The following is a 20,017-nucleotide window of genomic DNA, read 5'->3' on the forward strand; positions in this document are numbered from 1 at the left end:
CATGCATGTAGTATATATGTGTTATGTATGTAGCATGCATGTAGTATGTATGTAGTATATATGTGGTATGTATGTAGCATGCAGTATGTATGTAGCATGCATGTAGTATATATGTAGTATGTATGTTGCATGTAGTATTTATGTAGTATGAATGTAGCATGTATGTAGTATGTAGTATGAATGTAGCATGTATGTAGTATGCATGTTGTATGTATGTAGCATGTAATTTTTTTTTTTTTTTTACATTTAACACATTAGCCGGATGATGGGACTACTACTGTCCCATCATTGGCTAATGTGTCAATCACTGTCATGGTAGCAGGCATCGCCCGATGGGACTTGTAGTCCCATCGGACGATGCCTGCACAGACCCCCGGAGCCTGCACAGACCACCGGCAGGCCGGCACAGCCCCCCGGCAGGCCGGCACAGCCCCCCGGCAGGCCGGCACAGCCCCCCGGCAGGCCGGCACAGACCCCAGAGAGGCTGTACAAGGGCAGGAAAGGGTTTTTCTTATTCCGATACCGGAAGTCCCATAGACTTGAATGGGACTTCCGGTATCGGAATCGGCGATACCGATACTTTTTTTAAAGATCGGCCGATACCATCCGATACGATACTTTGAAGTATCGGACGGTATCGCTCAACTCTAGTCAGGAGACTCTAAAGCCGCTATTTGGCCATGAACTGTTATGGCAAACATCAGGACCACACAATCATGATATCAGTGTGTAAATTAGATTATAAAGCGGAAGCCCCCACAATCTATTAACCATTTATTTGATGTAGTCAGTTTTGACAGCAGTAACTAATGGGTTAAACAGATATGGACGGTGTCAACTGATCGTTTGTGATACAGCAAGTTGTCAGCTGTAGTGTACAGCCGACAGCTGCTGGATTGTTAACTGTATGGGGATGATATTCTTAATCTCAGGTCGATAAAATACATATTGTCTATCATTAATGGGTTAAATGGAAATTTTAGCTGAGTTTAAGGCTATGTGCACACGCTGCGGATTCTGCCTCTGCGGATCCGCAGCAGTTCTGCAGACAGTGTACAGTACAATGTAAGTCTATGTGATATACAATCCGCAGTGCACATGTTGCGGTTTTTCAACTGCGGAAAAGCTGCGGTTTTGAATCCACAGAAATAAGTGACATGTCAATTCTTTCTGCGGATTCCACTGCGGTTTGCCACCTATTCCATTGTCCAGGTGTCAAAACGCAGGGGAAAACCGCTGGCCAATCCGCAGGTAAAAATCGCAGCTAAAATGACCTGCGGTTTTACCTGCAAATCCGCGGGTGATTCCGCAGCGTGTGCACATAGCCTTAGGCTATGTGCACACGGTCTTGAAACTGCTGAGGAATTTTCCAGCAGATTTACCTAAATCTGCAGGTCAAATGACCTACGTTTTACCTGTGGATTTACTGCAGTTTTTGTGTGGTTTTCCCCTGCAGTTTTCCGCCTACGGATTTCTAGAATGAGCAGGTGGAAAACTGCAGCAAATCCGCACAAAAGAAGTGACATGCTGCAGTTTTCAATCCGCATCAAATCTGCGTGGAAAAATCTGCACTGCGGATTTTGATTTACACTGCCTTTGATGGTACTGTACATCACATGCAGTTCTGCTGCAGATCCGCAGCAGAATCCACACCGTGTGCACATAGCCTTACAGCAAAGTATGAGATTTCAGAAATCTCATACACACAGCTTGCTTTTTTTGTACTCCGTATTTTGTGCAAAATCATGGGTTTAGCAGAATGCAGCATGTCACTTCTTCCAGCTTTTTTCACCCATTAAAAGCAAAAAAAAAAAAAAAAAAAAAAAAATATAATGAGGTATTGGTTTTTGCTGCTTTTTTGTGCAAAACCTGATGAAGTAGAACCAGATTTTTTTTTTTTTTTGCACTAAACTATCAGCATGTACAAGAGAGAAATGTACCCTGACAAAAAAGCAGCAAAAACTAAGCAAAACTTGTGTTTTGGAGGCAAGTTTCTTTCTGCCAAAAGAGCAGGTTTTGCCTTTGGCTATCTTAGGAGGATAGCTGTAACTATTACTGTGCAGAATTATTAGGCAACTTAATAGAAACCAAATATATACCCATCTCACTTGTTTATTTTCGCCAGGCAAACCAGTATAAAACACAAAATTTAAAAATAAACATTTCTGACATTCAAAAGAAGAAAAAGAAAAAAAAAAAAAAAAAAAAAAAAAACAATCAGTGACCAATATAGCCACCTTTCTTTACAATGACACTCAAAAGCCTTACAATCTATGGATGGAAGTTGCTTGATCTGTTTACAATCAACATTGCATGCAGCAGCCACCCCAGCCTCCCAGACACTTTTCCGAGAGGTGTACTGTTCTCCCTCCCTATAGATCTCACATTTTATGAGGGACCACAGGTTCTCTATGGTGTTCAGATCAGGTGAACAAGGGGGCCATGTCATTTTTTCTTCTTTTAGATCTTTACTGGCCAGCCACGCTGTGGAGTATTTGGATGCAAGTGACAGAGCATTGTCCTGCATGAAAATCATGTTTTTCTTTAACGATACCGACTGCTTGAAGAAGGTGTCTTCCAGAAACTGGCACTAGGTCTGGGAGTTGAGCTTCACTCCATCCTCAACCCGAAAAAGGACCCACAAGTTCATCTTTGATGATACCAGCCCATACCAGTACCCCACCTCCACCTTGCTGGCGTCTGAGTCGGAGTGGAGCTCCCTGCTCTTTACTGATCCAGCCTCGGGCCAATCCATCTGGCCCATCAAGAGTCACTCTCATTTCATCAGTCCATAAAACCTTAGAAATATCAGTCTTAAGATATTTCTTGGCCCAGTCTTGATGTTTTATCTTATGTTTCTTGTTCAAAGGTGGTCGTTTTTCAGCCTTACCTTGGCCATGTCCCCGAGTATGGCACACCTTGTGCTTTTTGATACTCCAGTAACGTTGCAGCTCTGAAATATGGAAAAACTGGTGGCAAATGGTATCTTGGCAGCTTCACGCTTGATTTTTCTTAATTCATGGGCAGCTATTCTGCACCTTTTTTTTTTTTTTTATCAACACGCTTCTTTCAACCCTGTTGGATATTTGCCATGAAAACGCTTGATTGTTCGGTGATCACGCTTCAAACGTTTGGCAATTTCAAGACTACTGCATCCCTCTGCAAGACATCTCACAATTTTTGACTTTTCAGAGTCCGTCAAATCTCTCTTCTGACCTATTCTGCCAAAGGAAAGGAAAGGAAGTTGCCTAATAATTAAGCACACCTTATATAGGGTGTTGATGTCATTAGACCACACCCCTCCTCATTACAGAGATGCAAATCACCTGATTTACATAGTTGGCATTCAAGCCTATACAGCTTTAAGTAGGACAACATATATAAAAAGGATGATGTGATCAAAATACTCATTTGCCTAATACTGCACACAGTGTAGCATCCACATGTTTGGCATTTTTTTTTTAACAATGAGAGCCTGTGTAATTTACGGGTGCATGTCTCCAGAAGAATAAGTTGGGCACAATGTACTGGTCACTACAACGGCAGTTTGAAATTTGTTCCTCAGCAACATCCACGGTGGCTTGTTTCTGCTAAACACTTATGGAGTCAAAATTGTCACTGCACCGGTAGATAAAATTCCCATAGGGGTGTAATTTCCAAAGTGCGGTCACTTGAGGTGGAATTCTTTTCTTCTGGCACTTAGGGGCTCTGTATATGGAATCCACAAACTATTCTTCAATAATTTGTTCTCCAAGAGTCAAATAGCGCTCCTTCCCTCCTGAGTCTCGCTGTGTGGCTAAGCAGTACTGTAGACATATATGGAGTATTGCCATGTTCAGCAGAAATTGTGTGACACATTTTGGTGCCATTTTTACCCATTTCCCAGTGTGAAAAAGTAAAATCTGGGGCTAAAAACATTTCTTTGTGGTAAAAACTTAATTTTTTCTTCGTTGCCCAATGGTATAAAATTCTGTGACACATCTGTGGTGTCAATTAGAGTTGAGCGAATGTGTTCGGGTCCATGTTATTTGGCAAGCTATAGCGCTTACCGAATAAGCTGGAGGGAACTCTGAAATATGGATTAGCTGATCATCGTCACAGCTACTTGTATTGCGGCTGTGTCAATGTCACAGCACATGCATGGAGATCCTGTGTGTTGGGCTCTCCATTCATGTGCTGTGACACTGCCGAGACACATGCAGCTGCAGCGCCGATTAGCTGGCTCGCTCCATGTATCCGGGTTCCCTCTTCAGCTTATTCGGTAAGTGCTATAGCTTGCCGAATAAGCAGGGACTCGAACAAATTCGATCAACTCTAGTGTCAATATCATCACTGCACCCTTAGATGAATTCATTGAGCAGTTTAGTTTGTAAAACGGAGTTAGTTCCGGGGTTTTCTGCTGTTCTGGAACCCCAGGGGTTCTGCCTATGTGACATGGCACCCTCAAACCAGTGCAGCACTAACATGGCTCTTCTTCCCTTCTGAGCTTTGTACTGTCCCTTAAAAGTAGTTTCCAACCACATATGGGGTATTTATGTACTCAGGAGAAATAACATTGTACTGTTCATTTTCTCTTATTACCCATTTTGAAAATTGCAAACTTGGGGTCAAACCAACATTTTAGCGTAAAAAAAAATAGTAATATTTAATTAAATCAGACCAATTTTATACAAGTTTGTAAATCGCCCAAGGGTTTAAAAAAAAAACGAAAAAAAAAAAAAAACCTCACCATTACCCTAGATGAATTTCTTCCGATGTGTAGTTTACAAAATGGGATCACTTGTGGAGGTTTCTGATGTTTTGGCATGACAGGGGCTCTTCAAATGTGACATGGTATCTGCAACCTATTTCAGCTTAAATAGCTCTAATTCTCTTTCCAACCCTGCGCCCAAGCAGTCGTTTTCCAACAAATATGGTGCATCAACGCACTCAAATTGCACAACAAATTTTAGCACCTATTTTCTCCTGTTACCCTTGTGAAAATACACCAATTGGGGCAAAAACCATTGTGGGAAAAATAAATATTTTTACAGTTCAGCGTTATAAAATTCTGTGAAGCTCCTGAGGTTTCAAGGTGTTCAGCACACATCTAGATAAATTCCTTGACAAGTCTAGTTTCCAAAATGGGGTCATTTGTGTGTGTGTGTGTGTGTGTGTGTGTGTGTGGGGGGGGGGGTTCCATGGTTTAGGCACATCAGGGGCCCTCCAAACGGGACATTGAGTTTTGAAATGCAAAATTGGCTGTAATCAACAGTGGACGCAAACAGTGCTCCTTCCCTTCTGAGCCGTGCACCAAAACAGTAGTTTACCACCACATGCGGGGTATTGGCGTAAACAGAATTCATACAACAAATTTTATGGTGTATTTTCGCTTGTTACCCTTATGAAAAATGTGGGGCTAAAGGAACATTTTTGTGGGGAACAGTTAAATGTTAATTTTTTCCTTTCATATTCCATTAATTCCTGTGAAGCACTTGAAGGTTAATAAACTTCTTAAATGTGGTTTGGAGCATCTAGAGGGGTGTAGTTTTTAAAATGTTGTCACTTTTGGGTATTTTCTGTCATACACACACCTGAGAGTCACTTCAAATGTGATCAGTAAAAAAAAAAAAAAAAAAAAAAAAAAAAAATGTTATTTTTATGGAAAGATGAGAAATTGTTGGTCAACTTTTAACCCTTCTGACTTAATAAAAAAAAAAAAATAAGGTTTTAAAAATTGTGCTGATGTAAAGTAGACAGGTGGGAAATGTTATTTATTCACTATTGTGTGTGACATAACTCTGATTTAAAGGGAATCTGTCACCTTTTTTTGGCCTTTCACCTGCCGGCATAGACATCGGGGGCTTATCTACAGCATTCTGTAATGCTGTAGATAAGCCTCCAATGTAACCTGAAAGAGAAGAAAAACACGTTATATTATACTCACCGGGGTGGGCGGTCCAGTCCGATGGGTGTTGCGGTCCCGTCCGGCGCCTCCCTGCTTCATGCGATGACGTCCTCTTCTCCCGTCCTGTAATGGCTCCGGCGCAGGCGCATTGCTCTGCCCTGTTGAGGGCAGAGCAGAGTCCTGCAGTGCGCAGGCGTCGGGAGAGGTCTGTCGCCTGCGCACTGCAGAATTCTGCTCTGCCCTCAACAGGGCAGAGCAATGCGCCTGCGCCGGAGCCATTTCAGGACGGGAGAAGAGGACGTCATCGCCTGAAGAAGGGAGGCACCGGACCGGACCGCAACACCCATCGGACCGGACCGCCCACCTCCGTGAGTATAATATAACGTGTTTTTCTTCTCTTTCAGGTTTCATCGGAGGCTTATCTACAGCATTTCTTCTCCAGCACATGACCATGTTTGCGTGGGTTTCCTCCGGGTTCTTCAATTTCCTCCCACATTCCAAAGACAAATTGATAGGGATTCTAGATTGTGAGCCCCAATGCGGACAGTGCCAATAATGTCTGCAAAGCGCTGTGGAATTAATGGTGCTATATAAATGAGAAAAATAAAAAATAAATAAATGACAGCTGATCTGTCACCCACGGCAGCTAACACGTTAAATGCCGCTGTCATTCTCTGACAGCGGCATTTAACATGATTGCGTCGGAAGCGTATCTCTAGCTCTGCCCATCTCAGTTATGGCTTGGGGAAGAAGGGGAGCAAACAATTTAAATGCTAAAACTAAGAAGCCAGAGGTCGTGAAGGGGACTTAAAAAAAAAAAAAAAAAGAAAGCTGCTTTATTATTGGTTTCTATGCACCAAAGACAGCTTACGGTACCTTTTAGACCATTTCCTAAATCTCCGCATTGTGTTAACAATCTTCCTGTGTAGGATGGAGCTGCCAGAGCAGCTGAAGAGACAAGGTTAGCCACCGCATTCTATTGTAGATGGGTCTCAATAACAGAACCCATACAGTTGTAGAAATATGAATATTAGGAAATTGGAATATTATATCTTCACAAAAAAGCATAAAAGGAAAAATTCTTTGATCTATAAGGTTATTCTAATGCTAGTGAAAAATAGATGACCTCTGCTGAGCTGTCTTCGGGCTTCTTGACCCAAAGATGCCTGTGCATGGACATAATCCTTAAAGGAGAAAGACAAATGGCCCGACAATACTTGCAAGTCAATTAACCTGTAGCTATTTGAGTTTCTGCATTGACCAGTTAATGAATCAATGAAGGGAAAAGTATACACAAAATCCAACCCTTTAGTATTCACATGTAATTGGCGACAAAAGCTGCCACTAAGGCTGTGTTCACAAGTAGCGTTTTCGCGGGCGTTTTTAAACGCGTGATTTTGTCGCGAAAAAGCATCCCATGCAATCCTATGGGATTCCGCAATGCTGCGGATTTTTCCGCGGCGGAATTGCATCGCGGAAAAATACGCAGCATGCTCATTAATTGTGTAATCGCGGCGATTCTGCCCACATAGGAATGCATTGTTCTGCTTACTTTCCGCATGTGGCTGTGCCCACCATGTGAAAAGTAAGCAGAACAATTGCAGATGGTACCCAGGGGGTGGAGGAGAGGAGACTCTCCTCCATGCTGTGGATACCATATCCCTGTAAAAAAAATAAAATCAATAATTCGGGTCATATTGACCTTCCGGCATCCCGCGAATCCTTCCCGATGCTCCCGCCAACTCCCGTTCCCAGTAATGCCTTGCAGCAAGGACCTGTGATGACTTAGCGATCTTACGAGACCGCTACGTCAAAGGTCTCACAAGGCATTGCTGGGAACGGGAGCATTGCGGGACGCCGGAAGGTAAGAAAAAAAAAAACACGATTTTTTTAAAATTATTTTTAACATTAGATCTTTTTACTACAGATGCTGCATAGGCAGTCTCAATAGTAAAAAGTTGGTCACACTTGTCAAAACACTATGTTTGACGAATGTGACCAACCTGTCAATCAGTTCTCGAAGCGATGCTACAGATCGCTTGGAAAATGCTAGCATTCTGCAAGCTAATTACGCTTGCAAATCACTAGTTTTTCCGCGGGAAATAAGCAGAAATTAAAATGTGATTTGCTCGCGGAATGGAATTCTGGAATTCCAGCGGAAATTCTGCAACATTTGCACATAGTCTAAGGGCCCCGTCACACATAGCGACTCACCAGCGATCCCGACAACGATATCAACTTGTCAGGATCGCTGGTGTGTGGCTACATGATCGCTGGCGAGCTGTCAAACAAGCAGCTTCACCAGCGATCAGCACAAGCGACGCCGAGCGGGCGCGTCGCTGTGTACGTTAGTTACCAGCGCGCTGATGCAGGGAGCTGGTAACTAAGGTACACATCGGGTTTCTAAGCAGCGGGCATCACTTAGAAACCCGATGTGTACCTTGGTTACCAACTCCCTGCATCAGCGCGCTGGTAAGTAAGGTACACATCGGGTTTCTAAGCACCGCCGCTTAGAAACCCGACGTTTACCTTTGTTACCAGCGCGCTGATCGCTGCTCTCCCGCCTGCCACACGCAGCGATGCGTAACTTTCAGGAACGATCAGCGATAACCAGCCGGGGGGGGGGGGGTTCGGTCGCTGATAGCTGTCACACACAGCAATCTCGTTGGTGAGATCGCTGTTGCGACACAAAACTAGTGACTCAGCAGCGATCTCGCTAGCGAGATCGCTATGTGTAACGGGGGATTTAGGCGGAGTTCAGACATGCAGAGACATGTACAACACCGAGTATATGTAATGGACATTTCGTAATTTTTTTGTGTTTTAGAAATGCATTGCATCATACTGTCTCCTTCCCCACCATCCTGTAGCATGTAAGCCCGAAAGGGCAGGGTCCTCTCTCCACTCTATCAGTCTGTCTTTGTTAGGTTGTTTACTGTAAGTGATATCTGTAATTTGTATGTAACCTCTTCTCATGTACAGCACCATGGAATCAATGGCGCTATATAAATAAATAATAATAATGTTCAGAGTAACATTCAGTTCATCAAAGGGTTATTGTAAGAACTGAGTTATTCCCTATCCATAGGATAAAGGGCAACTTACAGATCGCTGAAATTTTGACTGCTGGGAACCTCAATCTCAAGAATGGAGATCTGCAGAGCCCAGTCTTGAAGGAAGTGGAGGAGCGCATGTTTGACTTGCACTCATTCCCTACATATGGGAATGCGTAAATTAGTCGAGTGCTGTATTCTATTTTTTCGAGATGTCTCATGGACCATGAATAAAGTGGAGACCAAACATGCACCATTATCTCCTGCATAAATTGTGGGACAGTATTGTTCTCTGCAACTTTTCTAGAGCAAAAAACTTCATAGTAAATTGTCCTACTAAATACATAAACATATCTGCCAGACTGCTTTACAAGTTTAGAGTACTTGTGGTAGTTTTGAACTCGTGAACATTTTTATTTCATGACAATCACACATTTCAGAAGAGAGATGTATTACATGGCACTTAGTTGCTTTTTTCAGCAAGTCTCTACTTTGAGTAGTAGAAGTAGGGCACATCTAACATTGAGAATAGGATTAAGCGTATGTGCAAATGATCAGTAAACGCTGCGGGTTGGACGCTGCATACTTGTGCAGTGTATAGACGTTACAGCATAGTGGATGGGAATTCAAGAAATCCCATGTCCACTATGTGTCCAGAGACACTCGTGGAGAGGACTTGAAGCACAACTTTGAGCAGGGGGTTGGACCAGATGGCCCAGGAGGTCCCTTCCAACTATACAAAAAAAAAAAAAAAAAAAAAAAAAAAACACACTTCCCATGCCGCTGCATGTCAATTTCTCTTGCGGAGACGCTAATCTCCAAAAGAGAAATGTCATCCATACAATGTATAGGACGCGGTGAATCCACAGTCAACATATGTGGATTTACCTGCATTCAATAGCTGGCAGTGCTTTGGATGCAGCAGACATGCATCCAATTCCTAATAGTCTGCACATACCCCAAGAAATACATTTTTAGTCCACAAACACAAAAGCAAATGTTCTGAACATTGGCAAATAAAATGTACAAAATATGTGCCACGTCACAGAAGAGGCCACAAATTAAGCCAAATCTCCTGCATAACATGCACTAAAGAATTTTCCGTCATTTTAAAAAGGGAACCAAACAGCCGATTTATGGTATCAGGACAATGGCCAACATGACGACACTGGCTGCGTAACTGCAGCCAAGTCAAGTATTAATACTTAAAGAACCACTGCCTTAAGTTTTTATCCTCTTAATATATTGCAGTCATCATGCTATATAGCACTGTGTACTTACAATTGCTCATTTTGCCTTTCTACCCAGTTAATTATTCGCTTTCTCTGCTCTATGTAGAAACAGGAAGCCTCTTGTCCCTGCATTTATCATTGTCCTCGTCAACTCCTGACCCTGTTGCTTTGCTCCTCTCCCTGCCAGGGACTTTTGCAGTGACTCATGACTTGTGCAGATAAAACTGACCTCCTGTTTCTACACTGAGTTTGGAAGGATTTGGTTAGTCAGTTTTTAATCGCATGAGGTCATAGACCTAATGGAAAAGAGAAGAATTAGCTGGCAAGAATTTAGGCAAAATGAGCTATTTTAAGTATAAATGCTAAATAATATGATGACTGCAAGATATTAAGAGGATACAAAGTTTGATTGGAGTGCTTCTTGAAAAGAAATCCATCAGCAGGTTTTTGATACCTCATGTGAGAGCAGCATGGTGTAGGAAGAGACCATGATTCCAACGATGTATCGCTTTACTGGGTGCAGCAGTCGTGATACAGAGTTTTTAGATTTCAAATGTAGTAGAGCTCAGAAAGCTGACCCCGTCCACACCACAGCTTTCTTTCTACATGGTCTATTGACACTAAGCTGCTTATCATAAGAGGGGGCGCGGTCAGTTTAGCAAACACATGACCTGTAGTCCAGGCAGTAATAATATCCTGGTGATAAATCATCCATTGCAAGTAGACAACAGCACACAGCCTAATAAATGACATCATTGAAATTGTGTTTTAGCTCCTACATTATGCTGTCCTCGGATTACATAACAAAACTTGCTGACAGATTCCATTTAAACATGTTTTAAAAAGCCTTCCAGGGACTACGTGCATTAGCTGACTAGACTGAGGCTAGTCCCCTACCAGATTATCCCCGCCCTGCTCTCCATGACCAACAGTTTTCTCCCAATGCCCACCTAGGGAAAACCTGCTAGTTACCTGGGTAGGGAGAAGCTGTCAGTGACTGGCCTCTGACTATGCATCGAATACACAAATGTAAACTGGCTTTTCAGGGCATTATTACGCTAAATTCTCTCTGACCGCTCCTTTACTGTATCTTTTGCTGGTTCCTCCTCCTCTCATCTTCCCCTTACTGTTGGGGTTCCTCAAGGATCAGTCCTAGGCCCCCACCTCTTCTCTTTGCATACTGCCCCTATTGGTCAAACAATCAGTAGATTTGGTTTCCAGTACCATCTCTATGCTGATGACACCCAATTATATGCTTCTTCTAAAAAGGCAGGTGTGATGTCGGGAGAAAACACCAGCAATTTGTCTAAACGCTGTGTCTAACATCATGTCCTCACTAAAAACTGAACCTGTCAAAGACTGAACTCCTTGCGTTTCCTCCCGCTACTAATGTACCTATACCCAACATTGCTATTTTCGTGTGTGGTTCCACCATTACTCCCCAGCAACTTGCCCGCTGTCTTGGAGTCATACTTGATTCCGGCCTTTCCTTTGCCCCCCACATTCGATTACTGGCTCGCTCTTGTTATCTACATCTCAAAAACATTTCTAGAATTCGACCTTTTCTTACTTTTGACTCCGCAAAAACTCTTACTGTTTCTCTTATTCATTCTCGTCTGGACTATTGTAACTCTTCTAATTGGTCTCCCCTCTTACCAAGCTCTCCCCCCTCCAATCTGTCTTGAATGCTGCAGCCAGGATCATATTCCTCACCAATCGTTACACCGATGCCTCTACCTTGTGCCAGTCATTACACTGGCTACCCATCCACTCCAGAATCCAGTACAAACTTATTACCCTCACCCACAAAGCACTCCATGGCTCAGCACCACCCTACATCTCCTCCCTCTTTTCGGTCTACCACCCTACACGTGCCCTCCGTTCTGCTGATGACCTGACCACCTCCCACTCCCGTCTCCAAGACTATACACATGCTGCGCCAATTCTTTGGAATGCACTTCCCAGGTCAATACGATTAGTCCCCAATCCCTACAATTTTAAGCGTGCCCTGAAAATGCATTTATTCAGACTGGCCTACCGCCTCAACACATTAACCTAACCATCCCTGTGTGGCACAGTCAAAAGTTTTACCATAACCAGGATGCCCGCATCATGAATAAAATTTCTATTTATTATTATTATAATAAACTGTTGGGTGCTTTGTAGCCAAGCTGAGTTGTGACTGGAAGTCTGAAGCACACCTCAAGTCTCTAACTTAGGTTTGTATTTATACGCAGCAGGTAATCACAAGCTCGGGACAAAGTCTGTGCATAGCGGTGGATTTATATTACAGTAAGGGCAGAATACTTAGAAAATACAGACTAGTAAACCACCAGTGAGAAAGTAATGATTATAGAATGTAAGGGGGAAAAAGCCTTCATAAACATGGAGCCTGGCACATGCCATAAGTTGCCAAGTAATTAATGAGATCCTGTCAGGAGGATTTTCTACCACAAACTACAATGGGTGAAATAAGTATTGAACAAGTCACCAATTTTTTAAGTAAATATTTTTCTAAAAGGTGCTAAGCATGAAATTCTCACCAGATGTTGGCAACTACCGATCCAAATCCACACAGGAAAAGAAATCAAGACATAGATGTCTAAAAATTAAGTTCTGTGTGATAGAGAGAAGAAACCGGGAAAAAAGTATCGAACACGCTTACTGAAAACAGACGGGAGCGCTGCAAGTGCAAAACCCACCATGCTACACTTACAGCTCATTAGTACACAAATTCAACTATGGATTTCTCCAAGATAGCCTTCTACAAGAAAGATAAAGCTTCAATCCTACATTTAAGCACCTTTCTACACGCACCATTAGTTTGGGATATAAAATTCAGATGACAGGTTCTCTTTAAAGGAACTTTCTAATAAACTGCATTAAATTGTCTCAGGAATTCCTTCTACATGACAACAGACACAGGTCCAGCACTGGCAGACTCCAGCTTTCCAAGTATCAAATGTGTATGGTGCATTTCAGTCACGCAGCAACGCAACATGTTGCATTCCTGTGCGGTCGGTGGGCTCGTCAAAACAACGCATGTGATGTAAGAGAAAAAAGACCAAGCAAAGAATGGCCTGCACACCAATTAAATCTGATAACACATAATAACCGTAGAAAATGAGCTCATTAGGTGGTTCAGTGAGTATGTAGCAACAACTTCTCTTACATTTTAACAGCCTTATTTGTTTGCAGGCTCCTGAATTGTGGTCCTGGAAAAGTTTGTACATTGGGCTGGTATATAGGAATCAATTTGGAGACTACATATGTCTCAGAAAAAACTCTGCACACATGGTGTATTGTGATGGCTTTTCATTGTCTGTACTCTTAATGATACAAAAAGGGCTCTATACCTATTATGGCTGTATGTGATTATTATATGCAGGGGTGTTACATGGACTTCCTTTGTCCTTTTTAATTGTTTTTAACACGTGTGTTGTGTTTTCCAATAAAGCATTTTTCTACGGTTATTATGTGTTATCAGATTTAATTGGTGTGCACAGTGCAGGCCATTCTTTGCTTGGTCTTTTTTCTCTTACATTTCATGGTTCTCTCCATGCAAGGCTTTTGCACCCTCATATATAGAACCCATTGATTGTTTGGTGCACCCCACACCTTTTTATAAAACAACGCATGTGGACGCATCCGCATACAACGCATGTCCCTGCATACCCAATGTTAAAGATAGGTACGCAGGACACATGCGGAAGAAGGCGGAGCTTAAGGGAAGAAGTACTAAGCCCTACACAGACCAGCCAAATACAAGTGTGAACCCGGCCTTACACACCTTTGCATGTCATCACTGAGGTTATTAATGGCTGTCTGAGACAAGACACAAGTAGTCAAGAGCTGTTGCTGGCAGCTCCCTTTGCAATTGCCGACTATTTACGTTCTAGATGTGTTTGATTGGAGACAAGTCAGGAGATGCTGCAGGCCAAGGTTGCACATTTAGGCCACACAGTAACATCAGCCACATGAGGTCTAATGTGCTGAAAAACAGCTCCTGGGACACTTTGGAGAAATGGCAGTACCACTGGTTCCATCACCAAATCAATTTAACGTGGAGCTGTTAGGTAGCACTTAGAGTAGAGGGGTCCATGCAGAATGCAATACGTCTTCCCATACCATAATCCTGGGAGTAACACTAGTGTGACCCTTCCAAGTCTTGGACACAATTATATGTGAAGACGAGTCTGGGAGCCACTTGGGCAATGCTATGTAGAGGCCTTCATAAGAGAACATGAAAGTGTCCGAGGAACTGGTTTTTAAACTCATATCGCCAAGTCACATGTTACTCACTACTGTGAGCAGCCTTCATGGTGTTAGCGTGCTCCAGTTTTATCATCTAATGTGCACATCTGTGAGGTCAATAAGCAGCAATTCCAAAGGAAGCTGCCAGCAGTACATCTTGATGATTTGCGTGCCCAAGTGCATTCAGTGTCAGTACATTCCTCAGACAACCATTAATGACATTAACATGCCAAGGTGTGTAAGTGCATGTATTTGTGCTCCATACATAGGGATGTTTTGAAAATACTGTTTCCATCTTTTTATCATTTACATCTCTATCAAACCTGAGATTTATATAATTCCATGACTTTTCCTCATTGGCATCGCACTGTTGAGAAGTTTAGATATTTTTTCTCGCTGCAAACCAAATATTTTTACCATCTAGTATACATTCTAAATAAAATTGATACAATTGGAATACAGGAAAAAGTTTGCTATAGGAGCCAATAAAGTGATTTTACTAAAGTTACCAAATTTTCCACGCTTTTCATTGTAGGTACCTTCCACAATTTGCTTTTCCTACCCTGTGACAGAGGCATTTGGCCCACATCCAACATCCCTAGAGAGGTTTGTGTTCACTCAGTAAAAGGTTAGATATGCAAGGCTCCAGTTACCTCATTAACCCTCAACATTCATTCCTTTTGCAACATACATGACACTTAATCTCAGCCCAAAAGAAAAAAAAAAAAAAGCTAAAATATCTACTGACAGGTCTGAGATTGTCTTGGTGGTTTTGCAGCTTTTAGTGTTCATTTTACTAATACAATTAACAATGGCTAAAATATGTCGCTTTTTGCGAGACCTGTTTTGTTTTGAGACTGCTGAGCTGACAGAAATGAGGTTTTCAGGGATAGAATTCAGTCTTTGCAATTGGGGACTGAACTTCTCAGGGAACGCAGCTGCAGGGGGGATGGGGTGCTAACATACAGGCTGTCAATACACGCTGCTCTACGGTCTGAATACATCCCTGGCTCCTGCACTTGTGGTCTTTGCAGACTAGTGTGAATTCACAAGCAGCAGGTACACAATTGATGGCCTGTGCGATGCTTTCACTAAAGCTGGACTAGGCAATATCATTCCAAGTGGTGCTAATACTGGATTGCTGGACATATATTTTCAGGGCATAAAATTTGCTGTTATAATCAGTAATGAAATCATTAAGACCAGTGGAGCACATTGCAGAAATAGTTTTTCTAATTTTGTGGTTGCACAGGGTAAACCTAAAATACGAGCAGACTTCAAATGATCACACATTGCCGGATTGTTTGCCATACACTGTTCCGAGTGCTGCTACAGGACACCCACTGTATTAGGCCGTTCGGATTGAGCAGTTTTCTTGTCATTGAGACCCTTCACAGGGTAGAAAGACCACTTTAACTTAGAAGGCAAAATTAAGACATGCCAGTGACAAGGCGCTGTGTGGATATGGCCACATGGGCTTATTTGCAAGAAACCCAATTCTCTGCTGTCCCAGATTAGACAGCCATGATGACCCAGGAGACTGAGAGGTGAGGGCTGCTAGCACTCCTCCACATCATGAGAGCAGAGGGTGATGCTCCTTACAGCACTAACCTGCTGCCATCCTGCACCATGTGCCAGGGCTGACACAAACTTCTGAGAAGAACTCCAGCCTGCAAGGTCCCACCTGGCCAGTGCACCTGTTCTCATCCCGAGGACCCCTCACCTCCCTGGTAATGCCATTGTTTACCCCACCCCCTCCTCATTTGCATTTCTTTAGGGGCTTCATTACCGTTACTTGCAGAGACTCTTTTCCCTCCTCCTCCACACTGCAGCACCCCTCCCGCTCCCTCTCCTCTGGTAGAGACCCGGTCATTGCTCACCTGGTGTAGAAGGTCCAGCTTCCATCCCATCCACCCAGCTTGTGCTCAGCCCTTCCGTACAAGGTTGGCTGGTCCCTAGCTGCTCTGCTGCAGCTGCTGCCTCTGTTCCCTAAGCCTCCAGCATGCCCACGCAAGCGCAGCTGAGCCCCCGCCGAGCAGCCAATCACTGAGCCTGGCATTTCTTTTTTTTCCCAGCAACCAACTTTATTGAGAAGCAGACGCGCGGACAAGGCTCCTATTTTATGTTTTCTCTGCTGCTTGGCTCTTGCCTGTCGAGGATTGGACGTCTATCAAAACTGCGCACATGCGTTTTCTGTTGGCAGAAGATTCCCTTAGGCTAAGTGCACAGGGTGCGGATCCTTGCGCGGATTTTAAGAAATCCGCAGGTCAAATGACCTGCATTTTTCCTGCGGATTTCTTCCTTTTTTTTGCTGTTTTAGGCTAGTTTCACACTAGTGTTTTTTTGCGCTGCGTTTGGAGCGCACATGAAATGCATGTTAGAAACGCATGCAAACGCTTGTAAACGCTGCTTTTTTAGTAGCATTATTGTGCGCATAACTACAAAAAATGCTGCGTTTTTGTGTGTTTGTAAGCGTTTTTCACGCATTTGCATTTTTTATGCTCAATAAACTGGAGAAAAAATCCTTGAAAAATTCTTGCCACACGCTCAAGCAATGGGACAGCAGTGGGCGTGCCTTATGGAAATTCTTTATATAGCCCCTGGTTACAGCTGAATTCTTCACATTTGCTTGCATTTGACTTGAGAAACATGGATCTGCGCTGGAAGAGCTTTGACTTTGATCTGGACATGAGGATGGCTCAGGCTTATGCCGTTGCTTGCCATGAACAGGGGGAGAGAGAGGCAGCGAAGACGGCAGCGGCGGCGTTTGTGGGTACATCCCATTATTGAACTTCGGGGGAGCCGTGCAGCGTACCACACCCTCTACAGCCAGCTCCAGGCAAACCCGGAGAGATTTACAGATTATACCCAGATGACCCAAGAAACCTTTCACTATTTGCTTGGTTGGGTAAAAGAAGTCATCCGGAGACAGGACACGCAGCTCCGGTGTGCGATTACTCCTGAGGAACAGCTCCTGGTTACATTACGGTATGTAGTTTTCATAAACCAATGGCTGCTGATTTTTCTTGGGACATGTACTCTTCCAAATCTGGCAGAATTACAGTTCTGCCATGTCGTTAACTAAAGGCTGCCATAATTTTTTGATGCCATGTATTGAACCAAAGCCTGCAGATTTTTTTTTTTTTTTTTTTAAATTTGACTCGTGTCAAAAAATTACGTATACACAAGTATTAATTTTTTTTTTTTGTTTTCTTTGTGTCACAAATTCCTGGCTTCTGGAGAGACCCTCTCGTCACTGCACTTCCAGTACCGGATTGGAATCTCCACGTTGTCTGGAATTGTAGCGGACACCTGCCGGGCTTTGTGGAACGTTCTTTGTCCGGAATTCATGCCCACGCCAACCGCAGAAAAGTGGTTAGAAATCGCCGACAGATTCTGGACTGTATGCAATTTCCCTGTTTGGGAGCGGTCGATGGGAAACACATCCGGATTATCAAGCCCAAAAGAACAGGCTCCGAGTACTACAACTACAAAAAGTACCTTTCTACTGTACTCATTGCCATTGCAGATGCAGAATGTCAGTTTATTGCAGTGGACGTTGGGGCATTTGGCCGTGGGAATGACTCCCAGGCTTTTAAGAACTCAGACATGGGCAGGAGGTTGTATGGCAACAACTTCAATTTCCCCATGCCACAGCCTCTTCCCAACACCGAAGGTCCGCCACAGCCATTTGTAATGGTTGGTGATGAAGCGTTCCAGATGTGCCAAAACCTGCTCAAACCCTACTCCAGCTGGGACTTGGACCTCAACAAAATAATTTTTAATTACAGGCTGACCAGGGCCAGGAGAACAGTAGAGTGTGCATTTGGTATACTTGTATCTAGATGGCGCATTCTTGGCACAGCTATTAATCTGAAACTGTAAACAGTGGATGAGGTGGTCAAGGCCTGTGGTGTTCTACATAATTTTGTAATTTCTCAAGAGCACCCGAACTTAGATCTTGATGATGTTGCTTCAAACCCATTGCCTGAATTCACTCAGCACCCTCTCAGGTCATCCGTTGAAGTTGGCCAAATGAGGGACCAATTTGCGGCCTACTTCAACTCAGATGTAGAACGGGTGGAATGGCAAGAGCAAATGGTGTAAAAAAAAATTTCTTGGTGGTATGTTAACCCCTTCACCCCCAAGGGTGGTTTGCACGTTCATGACCGGCCAATTTTTACAATTCTGACCACTGTCCCTTTATGAGGTCATAACTCTGGAACGCTTCCATGGATCCCGGTGATTCTGACGTTTTCTCGTGACATATTGTACTTCATGGTAGTGGTAAAATTTCATTCAAATAACGCGTTTATTTGTGAGAAAAACTGAAATTTGGCGAAAATTTTGAAAATTTCGCAATTTTCCAACTTTGAATTTTTATGCACTTAAATCACAGAGATTCGGCACACAAAAAACTTGATAACTAACATTTCTCACATGTTTACATCAGCACAATTTTGGATCCAACATTTTTTTTTGTTAGGAAGTTATAAGGGTTAAAAATTGACCAGCGATTTCTCATTTTTGCAACACCATTATATTTTTATGGACCACATCACATTTGAAGCCACTTTGAGGGGTCTATATGATAGAAAATACCCAAAAGTGACACCATTCTAAAAACTGCACCCCTTAAGGTGCTCAAAACCACATTCAATAAGTTTATTAACCCTTTAGGTGCATCACAGGAATTTTTTTGAATATTTAAAAAAAAAAAAAAGGAACACCCAACTTTTTTTTCACAAAAAAAATACTTCAGGTTCAATTTTTTTTATTTTACCAAGGGTAACAGGAGAAATTGGACTGCAAAAGTTATTGTGCAATTTGTCCTGAGTACGCTGATACCTGATATGTGGGGGGGGGACCACTGTTTCGGCGCATGGCAGAGCTCAGAATGGAAGGAGCGCGGTTTGACTTTTTCAATGCAAAATTGGCTGGAATTCAGATTGGACGCCATGTCACGTTTGGAGAGTCCCTTATGTACCTAAACAGTGGAAACCCCCCACAAGTGATCCCTAGATATGTGGTGAGAACTTTGAACCCACAAGGGCTTCACAGAAGTTTATAACGTACAGCGGAACAATTAAAAAATCATATTTTTTCCACAAAAATGATCTTTTCACCCCAATTTTTATTTTCCTAAGGGTAACCGGATGCTAAAAGTTATTGTGCAATTTGTCCTGAGTACGCTGATACCCCACATGTGGGGGTAAACCACTATTTGGGCGCATGGCAGAGCTCGGAAGGGACGCAGCGCCATTTGACGTTTTTGGCTGGAATTGAGATCGGACACCATGTCGCGATTGGAAAACCCCTGATGTACCAAAACAGTGGAAACCCCCCACAAATGACACCAATTTGGAAACTAGACCCCCCAAGGAACTTATATAGATGTGTGATGAGCACTTTGAACCCCCCAGTGCTTCACAGAAGTTTATAACGCCCGGGCGTGAAAATAAAAAATTTGAATTTTTTCCACAAACATGATCTTTTAGTCACCATTTTTTTATTTTCCCAAGGGTACCAGGGGAAATTGGACCCCAAAAGTTGTTGTCCAATTTGTCCTGAGTATGCTGATACCCCATATG

The 20,017-nt window shown here is 43.0% G+C and overlaps 1 protein-coding gene across 1 annotated transcript in view; it reads right to left on the bottom strand.

The window, feature by feature from the left end:
* LOC141075776 (protein argonaute-1) overlaps positions 1 to 16,557 on the bottom strand; it is a 142,191-nt gene extending 125,634 nt beyond the window's left edge. Inside the window, exon 1 of the mRNA XM_073562925.1 lies at positions 16,307 to 16,557. Coding sequence (XP_073419026.1) covers positions 16,307 to 16,331 — 25 coding nt within the window. The 5' untranslated portion in view covers positions 16,332 to 16,557. The remainder of the gene's footprint in view (positions 1 to 16,306) is intronic.
* Positions 16,558 to 20,017: the final 3,460 nt, after the last annotated feature.

This window comes from Dendrobates tinctorius, unplaced genomic scaffold (assembly GCF_039654945.1).
Source record: "Dendrobates tinctorius isolate UK_male_01 unplaced genomic scaffold, ASM3965494v1 ptg000015l, whole genome shotgun sequence".
In the NCBI taxonomy this organism is placed as follows: Eukaryota; Metazoa; Chordata; class Amphibia; order Anura; family Dendrobatidae; genus Dendrobates; species Dendrobates tinctorius.